Below are 12,217 nucleotides of genomic sequence, written 5' to 3'. Positions count from 1 at the left end.
TTAAAATATAATTAATATGTTGCTTCTTAATATAGAATTAATATCGTCATCTAATTAGAATACTATTTATTAGTTAATATAATATTATAATACAATTAATGTGCTATTATTTTTTAAGATAAAATTAGTATTATTATCTTATTAGAAAATTATTTATTAGTTAATATAATATTAAAATATAATTAATATTCTATCTTTATAATTAGAGTCAGTATTTAATTAGAAATGTTATTTATTAATCAATAAGATAATAGAAAAAACTATAAAATTATATAGTCTTTAATCCCATACGTCAAATGTGTCAAAATAAAAATTTTATGTGTCAAAAATTAAACACATATTAAAAAAATTTAAATTTCAAAAATTAATAATATATATAGATTTTTGTAAATTGTATCATCAAACATTTCTATAAGAAATAATGTTATTTTTAGAAAAAAGTGATTTAATTTATCTATCTCTCAAAAAAAAAAAGCACAGGGTACCAAATTAATACTAATAATACTGGCAATGTAAACAACTTTAGATAATGAAAGGGGATATTATATATAATACAGTTCCAAAGAAATTGAAGCATTCATTTAGAAGTATTCAAATAGGTTTGCAATTGCCATTTGCTAATGGTTAAATTAAAATTAAAGCAAGCAATCATAGTTGGTTTGTGATTTGATTATTAGTGTCAGGCAAACAAACAACCGTAGGGTAGGGGCCATTTGCTAATACTGTATTGTATACCGTTTTATATAACTATACCACCATGTCTCCCCTCCCCTTTCTCCTCTCATTTCTCACTCTTATGTGTGCATACTGCAGGCAGAAAAGGAAATAATAAAACTAGACGGATTTTACATATCCAGTTTAGAGTCAAGCAAGCAAGAAATGGAGGGAGTGGGGGCGAGACTGGGGCGGTCTTCCACCCGTTATGGACCGGCGACGGTGTTCAGTGGACCTGTGAGGAAGTGGAAGAAGAGATGGGTCCACGTTTCTCCATCATCTAACCACAACCACAGCCACAACCACAACCACAACAATTCTTCCTCTAACGGTAATAACGGTTCTCATCTCCTCCTTTACAAATGGACCCCTTCTTCTCAATCTCAATCTCAATCTCAATCCAATAACAACAGCAACAGCAATCACAAGAACGACGATCCCCCCCTCCTTCCTGACGAGCCTCCTCGCCGTAAATTCAAGTACATTCCGGTCTGCCCTCTCTCTCCTTTCTAATTTTCCAATTGTTTCTTTGCCTGCCCCATTTACTTTATACTACATTTTAGATCTGTGTTTCCCATGAACAGTGTTTTAGGGTTTTATTTTCGTTCTTAGCTTCCACTATTTGACTGTTGTCTGATTCAGTAACATATGATGATCTAATCATCAAATTTCCCTCAAAACCTGGAATTCTTTTTTCGCACAAATAAGAAATATTTCGTTTTCTTTATTTTCTCCATCGATGATGGGAATACTCATTCAAGTTTCGTAATAAAAGAACGTCGACCTGATTTCTCATTGGAAATGAAATACCCATTTGACTATTGATCAATAGCCACAATATCTCATATTTTGATCAACGCAATGCTACTCATCAACACTACTGCACTAGTTTTTATTTTATCTTACATTTTCATAGAAATGATATAAATGAAAATGTTAGTAAATATAATAAAATCAACAAGAAGAAAAATGACGATCTTTTTATATCTGCACTACACTGATTCATAACTAGTGTCTGATTTAGAAGTGTGTAGCATCTAATTCAATCCATGGGCCAAAATGTGAGGATTCCACATTTCTTTGTATTTGTATCATTTAAGCTTTGTTTATTTATAACCGACTGGCTTGGGACTAATGCTTAGTTTGGTTGACTTGATTATCTCAATGTCCAAAATGCAACCTCTAACCCTTGTTTTGATCAAACTTCTCAATATCTTAGTCTAGTTTACCCTCTCAAGAGTTGAAATCGTTTATTAACAAAATCTGATGTTCTAGGAGCTGAACAAGAAGTTGTAAGAAAACTACGTATAGCTGGGAGGGGAAACTTAAGTTTGACCCTTGTTATTGCTTGGACATTTTTTCTTATTTTAGGTCCGAATGATTCTTGTCTTCAGTGAGAGATTTTTGTCTTCTTGATGTTATAATAAATTAGCACAGACTGTATGTGCGAGTGGCTGGAAAGACAATGAGAAAATAGGTATAGCGGTATAAACACATCATCACATTGCTAAGTGATGTAATCTAGTTGCTTATGTTGTGACTTGTGAGTTATGCCTGGTGTTAGTTAAGAGCATCTTTGAAGTACTTGCAAAAGGAATTAACCTCTTTAAATCAGGAGCTTGGCTTTCTGGTCTATGTATTGCTACTTTCTATACCCAACTTTGTTGTCCCTCATTTGTTATAGCCATCCAGTTGCATGTGATTTCTTTTTTTAATGAAATTTCAGATGGTTGAGCCTCACTGGAACATAGAGAGAGATACATAGAAAATCATACGACACATGATGTTATCCAATGGACAAAAAAACTATGTGATGGAGGGAACATTTTGGGGCTTGAAGATCTTTATCGTCTGGGGAGTATGATGATTCTTATGTTATCTGGTCATACAGCTCTTGTATAGAGCTAGAACCCTTTCTCTTTCTATTGAGAAAATAGATTTTCAACCAAAAAAATAAAACACATACTATCTTCATATTGTCTTGTTATCCAAAGCATGGTGCTCGATTACATGAGAATGGCATTATCATGCATTTTGTAAGAGATGTTCAATTGGAATTTGTTAGATTTTACCTTTTAATTATAATAATTATTATATCAATGCATTTAGATTGAAGAAGTTTTAAAATGTCTATTTAATTTATTTTGATGTGTGGTTGACCAAGTAGAATCTGATTTGCTTTTCAAAATTTATTCACTCAGTTTAGACTGAGTTGTAATTTGGATAAGGGATATATGGTAAATAAAATGCTAATGCATTGCTCTCGGTTACCAATGATTTCCATGGCATTATTTTGGGTTAGATGTGATAAAGTAGTAATCTGGTAAAAAAATTGATTCATAGTTGTGCTGATGAATCATAACCAATCAAGGTATCTGATATCCTTCATAGTGGAAAATAATTGGAAACTTTGTTTGATATACCTTTTCTCATGTTTTTGTTTTAGTATGCACTCGCTATACTGTTTCAATGGTGTTATTTGATCAATGGCATATCAGGTTTTAAGCCTTTTTTTGTGGTGGAGTATGTCATTGAAGGTGTGCAGATTTTTAAGGGTATTTTAGGCCCCAGTTGATGAAAAAATGTGTTGCTCTAGAAAATTATGCATTTTTATTTATTTTGCATGGTGGAAGTGAAGATGATGCTACCAGGATGAAAGGGGTGCTTATTTTGCAGACCTTGAGAGGGTTACATATTGATAGCCTTCCCCTTTCATTGATAAAGATTGTGTTTGTCATTCAAAGCCTTGACCTGCAAAACCTACCTTCTTACTGTCTCTAGGTTGCCTGGTGTGATATTGTCACCAGGATGATTAATGAAAGTGCTCTCTACTTTCAATTGTAGCTTAGGGATTTCATGATGTGCCTTGCAAAAATGTATGGCTCTAGTGAATCTGTTCAACCCGAAGTTATTATTTATTATTTTGGTTTCTTGGCAAGTGTAGGTTTATTTGCTAGAGAAACAGAAAAATGAAGTTGCAGAGAAGGCTGAAGATGAAGCGAAACAGAGTGATGCTGAAGTCGCAGCGGAACCAATTTCAAAGGATGATGGTTTTGATGAAAAACCTGACATTAATGACATACCTATGGAAGAAACTCAGGTAAATTGTTATTCATTTTTTAAGATTGGTACATTTGTCATGCATGGAGTTCTGTTTTCTTCTATGATAAAACAAAATGCAACTCATACAAATTGATCTTTCAAAAAGTCCATCTGCACCTATAGAGAAAATGTTAATTATATGATGACAATGATTTTCTTTGAAATGGAAGACCCATTAAAGAAAGAATAATGATTTGCCTGAATTAAGAGGATAAAAGAGCTTGCAAATTCTGTCGTCCTTTTTCTTCTTTGATTTATCTTTTCTCCCTTCTTTGTCCAATTGTTGGACTGCAATTTGAAATACACCTATCTCTTTTTATGAAATCAAGCCATTGTTTTTGTATGCAAGTGAGATTTGTAATTTAATTTTCTGTACTCTTTAACGCCAAAGATGTTGAGCCGATTGTGACCCCCACTATGACAACCTTTTAAGTTCAAGTTGTTTGATGCCAACTATGTTTTCACTTTTGCGGTATCCATCTAATGTTGGCTTGAACATTCACTTCAGTCTCAGGGTGATAATCAAGTGGTGCGACAAGATCTGAACGAAAGCACTTTGGATTTGAGTCTAGGCTTAATGTCCCACGATGATGACTCTGATTTAAAACCAGATCAGCCAAGAGATGGGCAGTTAGAAAGAGTGAACTCCAAGTAGTGTTGGGAGATGATTAAAGGTGTACCGTAATATTATTTGACATATAGAATAGAAGAAGAAAAAAAGTCTATTTGTTTATTGCTGATTCGGAGACAATTTTCCCAATTACTTGGCAACCTGGCATTTTGGAGAAAGCGGGTTTGAGTGGTAGATGCATGTACCCTAGTTGTCTTTCATTTGATGCTCCCTGGTTGAGCTGATCGTAACTTGTACTGAATTACAAAATAACGATTTTTCTTCCCATTCTTGAACAGTTGATATCCCTACACCCCACATGTTTCGTTTGTCTTCCTGGAAACTATTGCCCAGGATCTGTGCACACCAAAAAGGGCAATGGAGGCAATTATTTCTCTTGTTGGTTTGAAATTCCAGATGCTGACAAATCAAGCAAGTTAATGATCTACAATACAATATGGCCGTGATACTGAAAGGGCATTCCATGTTTGTCAAGATAAGATGGCGCCTGGTTGTCCATCACTTTGGTTAATCTCACATGTCCAGCAGCAGTCTGTGACAGCTTGTAGTTCTTGCAATGAGCATTTTGATCGTGTAAATTTCAGATCATGCCGCAATGTGAAAAATGATATGCATTCAACGAATGCAGGTTGCCTGTGACAATTTGAACAGAAGCTACCTAGGGTAGATCCTTGCTCATAAGTTTTATAAGTTTTGAAAACATCCTTGTTACAGATAACATTGGAACCCAATAATGTGCTTCAAGAACAAAATGAAACTGACAGACTAGAGAGACAATTTATTATAAAGTTGATATTGGTGTGCAAAATTATACAATCAAATATTAAAATCTTTTCTTTATTTATCATTAATGGTAACTTCTTTCCATATAGTATACTGGACTGAATCTTTTTTTGTTTTACGCCCTCTAACTCTTCCTTAGCAAGCCCGGGCAAAATAGCAGAACAAGCACAAATATTAGTATTACTAGCACTCCGAGTAGCAGAAAATCAGGGGCATCTGAACAATATATTATTGGTCATGCGTTAATCTTTCTGGTTTATAATGGCCTCACCAGCATAACAGTGTACTTCAACCTATAATTTCTACATCATAGAATACTGAAGTATCCAAAGTCTTCTTTCTGGAGGAAAAAGTTTAACAGAAAAAAAGAAAAAGAAAAAGAGTACCCAAGGCCTTTAAGGAAGCACACAGCAACAGATTGAAATGCTGAAAGAACTGCAAAGCATGAAGGAAAAATGGCTTCAACACTGCAGGGCATAAATGGAAACAAAGTATGTTTTCGTCATCATTCTTTCACTGCAGCAGCTTCTGCCTCAGAAAAGTAATCGTGCCTGGAAATGTGAAAAAAGGTAATTAATAAGTCTCTAATGAGGCCATCATCTGTATAGGCAACAGCACAGCAAGAGAAAAACATTTGAGCAAGACAATATAGGATGACTTCGTATTGGAATCTACATACTAAAACTATAACCATGCAGGCTTCGCAATTTTTACCACAAGCTCTTAGGTATAAATCCTACTAGAACTAGAGTAGGGCGAGTTATGGGTAGAGGACTAGAAATCCTCCACTTTGAATCTCATATGATTGGGCAAAGTTAAAACAAGAAAAGAATGACGTCCCTATGCCAACAGCTATAAAGCATGATACTATAAATTCCACATACAGATAGCAGTATTTTTTAACAGAACTTACTGTACTTTGCGCGACAATTGATAGAGGCCTGTTGCAGCCATTGCAACGTTTACACTAAATAGATTCCAGTTTTTCTGCAGTTCAGATGACAGATGAACTAGGATCAAAATGAATTGACATTTCTCAAAGAGCATAACTTTCAAGTTATCAAATCAATCATTTAAATTGTTTGAATTTAACTATCATGACTAAGATCACAGAACAAGCAAGCTAAAAACAAGTAAAGATAGGCTTGCAAGAAATATAAACTAAATGATATGAAGAATGATATATAGTATAACCAAGAACTAGATAGATAAGAGATAATCCAAAAAGAGTCACCTCATAATTGCAAATAGAGTATCAGGTGCCAGCGATAGGTGCTGTATCAGCACAATTTCATATTAGAACGGCAAGGCATTTATTCAAGGGAAACTTACTGGTGTAATTACAGTGCTGTAGCGTGACCATATAAGTCCAGTGGCTGTAACCGCTGTAAACCAAAAAGGTATATATAAGATTACCATATATGGTCTATATGTCAATATGGGACACAGAATACTTAGATAGAAGTTATGGTATAATCCACAATAGTAAAGAATGCACATGCAGTGTGGCTGTTGAAAATGAAGGAAAATAAAAAAATAAAATAAATAAATAAAAAATAAAAAGAGAGGTACTGCACAGATGAAATGATGGAAGAGAAAAGGAGCATACCTATTTGCTGAGGATATGAGAGTTTTTCAGGTGGTTTGGCGAAGTCGGCAATATTAGCAATGCTGATGCCCCATTTAAACGTTGGTGCCCAGAAGTGAACTGCAATAGCAAACATGGCAATTGAAGGTCAGACAAGTGTCAAATTTATAAAATGTTAGCACAACCAGGTCCTGCATTGGCTGATCAATTAGATTGAGTTTGATAGCCTAATATAGGTGATCAAGGTAGGATGTTGGTATCTTTCCAATTGCTAGCTTTCCCACAACGTAATTGAGGTAATGAACAAACAGGAAAAAGTTATGATTTGGGGTTAATATAGTGGAAACAGAATGGCTGAATTCATAAGTTAATTGTGTTTAACACTTTGTCTTGTCTCCCATTCCGTCCAATTTTTCCCTTCTAATTCCATTGGGTAAATTGTAGCGGAGAATTGAATGAATTATCATAAATACAAGTCGGACAAAAAATTGAGACATAAATAAATAAATCGCATTTGAGACGACGGAAACGCCATAGGTTGATATTGTTTTGTTCGCAAAGAGGGCAAACGAAAAAAGGGTCTAATCGGAATCAATTTTTTAAAATAAAAAAAGAAAGAAAGTCAAAATTAGAAATTTTATGCTCATCAAAGCAAACATTTTAGGGATTCATAAGCAAAGAGAATAAAAAAGAGAGATGGAAGAAGGCTGACTGGTTTTGGGTCCGGCCGGGTGATTCCAAAGAGCTTGCAGCTTGGAAGTCGCCATCTCTCTCCTCTGCGTTCTGTGAGCCAACAAGAATAATTTCTTTTGCTTTGCTGGTGGTGGAAGAAGGCATAAATACCCACCAACCATATCATGCCATGTCAGCATTCCATTGGCCCAGCCCTGCCCTAGTATTTACTTGACCTTACATGCTACTAGTCCAAACGCCGACGTTTGGGAACTTTGATTTATACAGAGGAATAAAAACACCAGTCTAAGACTGCAGAGGTGTTATGTGTGATTGCTCAGCTCAACTAAACTAAACTCAGAACACATCAGAATGGATTCGTCGCAGACTCAGAACACATCGTTGCAGCGACTTCAAAATGTTGAGAAAGTCGTACTTCTTCCTCGTTTCTTGTTTTTCATTTTTTCACAAAAATGGAAAAGCATAATTTATACTTTTTTCTTTTATGGGTTGCAATTGCAGACAATAGTTAGGGTTCTGGAGCTGGCTAGTGGAGTTATGGACGAGCTGGCTGCTCCTACTGGTCCTCGTAAAGAATTTATCAACAACAATTGCCGTGAGTTCATGCAAATGATCAAGGTTAAAATTTTAATTTTCTTTCCAATTAAAGAACGTGATTGAGTTTTCTTGATTTCCAAATTAATTTGTTAGGTTTTATTTGAAAATGAAATTGAATCAGGACATCCAGTTTACTCTGCGAAATGAAATAAAAAGTGCGTGCGAGTACCGTCCATTTGAGAAGTGTGACTACAGCTGTAGAATCTCCAATGAGATCTGTTGTAAGAAATTGGAATATGTTATTTCGCAATTGGATGCCATCAAACTAAGTATTGATCAATATGAGGATGCCCTTTGAAGATGCGTTGAGTCTGCTTTTTAGGACAGAAACCTCACTTCCCTTCCTGTGCTCAGCACTCTCTCTACACTACAGGCTTCCATTTGTTGCTTTTGAATTCCTGTATTTTCTTCTTACATTATGGAGCTTTATATGTATGGACATTGTTGGCCTTATGTTTAATTTTTCATTTAAATCAACCTTTTCGTCATTATTCTTCTACTCTTGTTGCGTTTGTTGTTGGAGTCGCAGTCACCCCCTTCAGATATGAGATAGGTGTGTGGGGTTCAATGAAGGAGAATAAGAGAAAACAATGAAATTTTTGTATGCTGAAAATTGAACAGTTTACAGAAGGTAGCAGTAACGGTGCAAAACAAAGCTACTTTTATTTTATGGCCTCCTGATAGTAAATTTTATAGTTTTCGAGAAGAAGAGATGTTATCTGGTAAAAAATAAGGACAGTTCGAGCGTAGTGGGTCTTTTCTTCTTTTATTGATCATAAAACAGCAAATACAACTCTATTTCGAAAAAGGAATTAAGAATCTCTCCAAGTATTTACAATCAATTGCCTCACTGTTCCTTCTATTAGACCTGTGCAAATCATGAATCACTCGGCAAGGATTTACCAATTAACTTTTCCTGCAGAAATCACTAACCTGGCGCCTCCGTCCATCTATAACTGTAAATCACACGATTGTTCATCATCAGCTTAGTCATTATGATCCCTGTGCGAATGCAAGTTGTGATGGTGAGTTTGGATTTCCATAATACTGCGCCAAAACCACAGCCTAAGTTTCTTGTTAGTTAAACACGGAGGGGTAGCCCAAAGTAATTTCACATCCCTCTGCTTCACCCCCACCCCAAAACCAAATGCAGCATCCTACAAAGCCAATTGCTTTGCTCTTCTGCACCACGCTTTTAATTATAACATTCTTCCATCGCACCCCAACCCCATCTCCTTCTCCCACACCAAACTCCATGGCTCCTTCCTTTATTCTTTGGCTTCACGGATTGGGGGATTCCGGTCCCGCCAATGAACCCATCAAATCACTCTTCGCTTCTTCCCACTTTTCATCTACAAAATGGTCTTTCCCTAATGCTCCTAATAACCCCGTTTCCTGCAACTGTAAGCATTATCATCTTCTTCTCTGTCTTTCTTTTAATTCTATCCATCTTAATTTGTTGTATATGGTTTTGATTAAGATTAAGGATTTTATGTTCCTCGATCCACCCATCTATTTGGTTTTCCCTTAACAAATCCCCTCTGATTCTTCTAAGTGCATTTCAGCTGTCTTTTCAAATAAATGGCTGGAATGATTATCGAACGGAATTACTAGTGAGTTTAGGTTTGATTTTATTGTCATATAAAGGTCGAATGTGTTGAAAGTATGTCTCTTCTTCTAGTGTCTGAGGGTGTGTTTGTTGACTATTGAGATTGCATGTATCGCAACGATCTTAAGATTGATGGTGACCCATATGCATATATACAACGTATAATAGAGTGGTCTGAATTCTGATGTCTCATCTAAAGTTGGTGTTTTGAGAGTGTGAATGCCTATTTTCATCATCTTATCTTCATTCGTTTTATTGTGATCAAAACGTTTTTGTTTCTTTTTCTGTTCTTTTCCTTTTAATTTGTTCTGAACTTTGTGTAACAGTAATGGAATGAATTCAGCATCTTTTTGCATTTTTATGTGAATTATAAATAAATGTGTTTCTAATAATTTACATGCCTCTGTACTGTAGATGGTGCTGTAATGCCTTCATGGTTTGACATCTATGAGATTCCCATCACAGCTGTAAGTTCAGCTATTCCTACATCTATATATAGATTCTTTATGTGCATTTCGTTTCAGGAATTTTCATCTTAGTTTTGTCACATTGCTAGCATCCTTCAATGTGGCTCAGCCAGTACAAGTTGCTGGAATAATTCTTTTTCCCAGAGATATCTTAACCTTCGCATACATGAAGAATAGACACCTCTTCCTCTAAATATCATAACTAACTGCATTTTGTTTGAACTACTGTCCTTTGCCAAAGTAAATCCATATAGTTGCTCTGCTCTTTAGTTTGAGATACCATACTCTGTATTTGCATGCCCTTGAAGTTGTCATTGATAAAAAATCTGTGACTTAATGGTTCTTTGATGATTGTAAAGTTCTTTTCCAGATTAATTGTGACACCAAATGTTCAATGACGGTGCAAGTTGAGTTTGATACTTATTCTCGTGACTTCTATTTTTAAATGTACCTTAGGATTCTCCAAAAGATGAAACTGGTATCCTCAAAGCAGTTCAGAATGTGCATGGAATTATAGACAAGGAGATAGCTGCTGGAACAAACCCTGATAATGTATTCGTTTGTGGATTCAGTCAAGGAGGTCTCTCTCTCTCTCTCTCTCACACACACACACAGACAGATAAATAACAAATGATATTTGTTCTCATTTATGATCTTAAAAGTCTTATCAATTCATTTGCAGGTGCCTTGACCTTGGCTAGTGTTATGCTATACCCCAAAACTCTAGGAGGAGGTGCAGTCTTCAGTGGATGGGTTCCTTTTAATTCTTCTATCATGGAACAGATTTCACCTGATGCAAAAAGGGTATTTAGCTAAATGGAGCAATGTACCGCTCCTTTGAGTTAAGAAGTGTTTTCAATGTTTTCCCTTGATTTTTTAAATCTAATTTCTTTTCCCATTGGTCTTCCTGTGTTGCTGTTCTTGTTAAGTACCCCCTGATCTTTAAAGTTCTTAAAAAAGAAATTTTAGAAATATCATTCACATTATTACATGATTAAATGGTTGGAGATCTCGTATTTTTATACAGACACCTATTTTGTGGTCGCATGGAATTGCTGACAGAACAGTACTGTTTGAAGCTGGACAAGCAGGTCCCCCATTCCTTGAAAAAGCTGGGATAAGCTGCGAGTTTAAGGTAATATATCTGGTATGTTCTGAATTATGTTGCTAGTTATTCGACTTATAAAATCTGGCATCTGGCATTTGCAGGCGTACCCTGGTCTTGGCCATTCAATAAGCAACGGGGAGTTGCAATATCTGGAATCATGGATTAAGACTCGTCTGCGAACTTCTTCATAGAGGTTTAAGTGAACTGGGCTTAGATATGATTATTGTTGATGGTAATTTGGTGAGTTTTGCATGAATCTGGCCTGAATTTCGTCTATTAAGAAAAACATTAAGTTGCGAGTTGTAACTGCTACTATCATGCCTTTTACCAAACCAAGGATATGGTTCCTGGCATTTAAAGCTCGAAGGACAAAAATTCTGAAGCTGGGGAGGGGAGGGGAGGGAGAAGGCATTAAGTCTTAAAATACAGTCTCTCATTTAAGCAAGGAGCAGCAGGGAGTTGTGCAATTGCTGTCCTTTCCCTTATGCAAGTGGTTTGTCTTCTGTTTTCCTTTATCTCTGTTTTTGACCTTAAGCATGGTAGCTAATTGAGATATCTCGTACCTGTGGTAGGCATTATGTAAAAGGCTTTGGTTGAATGAGCTGTTAAATAAGGAAATCTTATAAGGGGTAGAAGAAAGGAAGGAAAATGAATGAAATAATACTTGTTCCATTGTTATTTTTATTTCCAGCACAAACAAACAGGCCAAAATAAGAATTTGTAGAGACAGATGAATCTAAAGAAGAAAACAGTGCTCTGACACCATATTGCATAAATGGATGAGAGCCAAGCAGAATGAAATCTTCATTAATGAACAAGTGGAACTGACTCCGTTAGACAAAAAGGATGGCAGCTGGAGGGTGAAGCAAATGCTTGGGTTGGGGAGTCTCTCAATTCCTCCAATAGGCAATAATAATAATAATAA

At 35.7% G+C, this 12,217-nt stretch overlaps 4 protein-coding genes across 5 annotated transcripts; 3 read left to right on the top strand and 1 right to left on the bottom strand.

The window, feature by feature from the left end:
* Window positions 1-586: 586 nt before the first annotated feature.
* On the top strand, window positions 587-4,724 carry LOC8277949 (uncharacterized protein DDB_G0285917). Its single transcript, XM_002518355.4, has 4 exons — window positions 587-702; window positions 814-1,203; window positions 3,659-3,814; window positions 4,325-4,724. Exons 2-4 carry the CDS (start codon window positions 880-882, stop codon window positions 4,469-4,471), a joined length of 627 nt encoding a protein of 208 aa, XP_002518401.1. The 5' UTR covers window positions 587-702; window positions 814-879; the 3' UTR covers window positions 4,472-4,724.
* A 702-nt stretch (window positions 4,725-5,426) lies between these two features.
* Window positions 5,427-7,690, bottom strand: LOC8277950 (mitochondrial pyruvate carrier 4). Its single transcript, XM_002518356.3, has 5 exons — window positions 7,531-7,690; window positions 6,840-6,938; window positions 6,563-6,615; window positions 6,144-6,217; window positions 5,427-5,781 (listed from the first exon to the last, which is right to left on the bottom strand). Exons 1-5 carry the CDS (start codon window positions 7,688-7,690, stop codon window positions 5,736-5,738), a joined length of 432 nt encoding a protein of 143 aa, XP_002518402.2. The 3' UTR covers window positions 5,427-5,735.
* An 82-nt stretch (window positions 7,691-7,772) lies between these two features.
* LOC8277951 (mediator of RNA polymerase II transcription subunit 11) lies at window positions 7,773-8,607 on the top strand. 2 transcript variants are annotated; one of them, XM_015718785.3, is made up of 3 exons: window positions 7,773-7,919; window positions 8,013-8,129; window positions 8,230-8,607. In XM_015718785.3, exons 1-3 carry the CDS (start codon window positions 7,863-7,865, stop codon window positions 8,404-8,406), a joined length of 351 nt encoding a protein of 116 aa, XP_015574271.1. In that variant the 5' UTR covers window positions 7,773-7,862; the 3' UTR covers window positions 8,407-8,607. The 2 variants fall into 2 exon arrangements, with proteins under 2 accessions (XP_015574271.1, XP_025012995.1); XM_025157227.2 differs by having other exon boundaries at window positions 7,848-8,129.
* A 304-nt stretch (window positions 8,608-8,911) lies between these two features.
* LOC8277952 (probable carboxylesterase SOBER1-like) lies at window positions 8,912-11,970 on the top strand. Its single transcript, XM_002518358.4, has 6 exons — window positions 8,912-9,511; window positions 10,132-10,184; window positions 10,641-10,764; window positions 10,867-10,988; window positions 11,212-11,319; window positions 11,394-11,970. Exons 1-6 carry the CDS (start codon window positions 9,256-9,258, stop codon window positions 11,481-11,483), a joined length of 753 nt encoding a protein of 250 aa, XP_002518404.1. The 5' UTR covers window positions 8,912-9,255; the 3' UTR covers window positions 11,484-11,970.
* Window positions 11,971-12,217: the final 247 nt, after the last annotated feature.

This window comes from Ricinus communis, chromosome 5 (assembly GCF_019578655.1).
Source record: "Ricinus communis isolate WT05 ecotype wild-type chromosome 5, ASM1957865v1, whole genome shotgun sequence".
Classification (NCBI taxonomy): Eukaryota; Viridiplantae; Streptophyta; class Magnoliopsida; order Malpighiales; family Euphorbiaceae; genus Ricinus; species Ricinus communis.
Note: the sequence above shows the minus strand (reverse complement) of the source record. Positions and strands in the feature narration are given on the sequence as shown.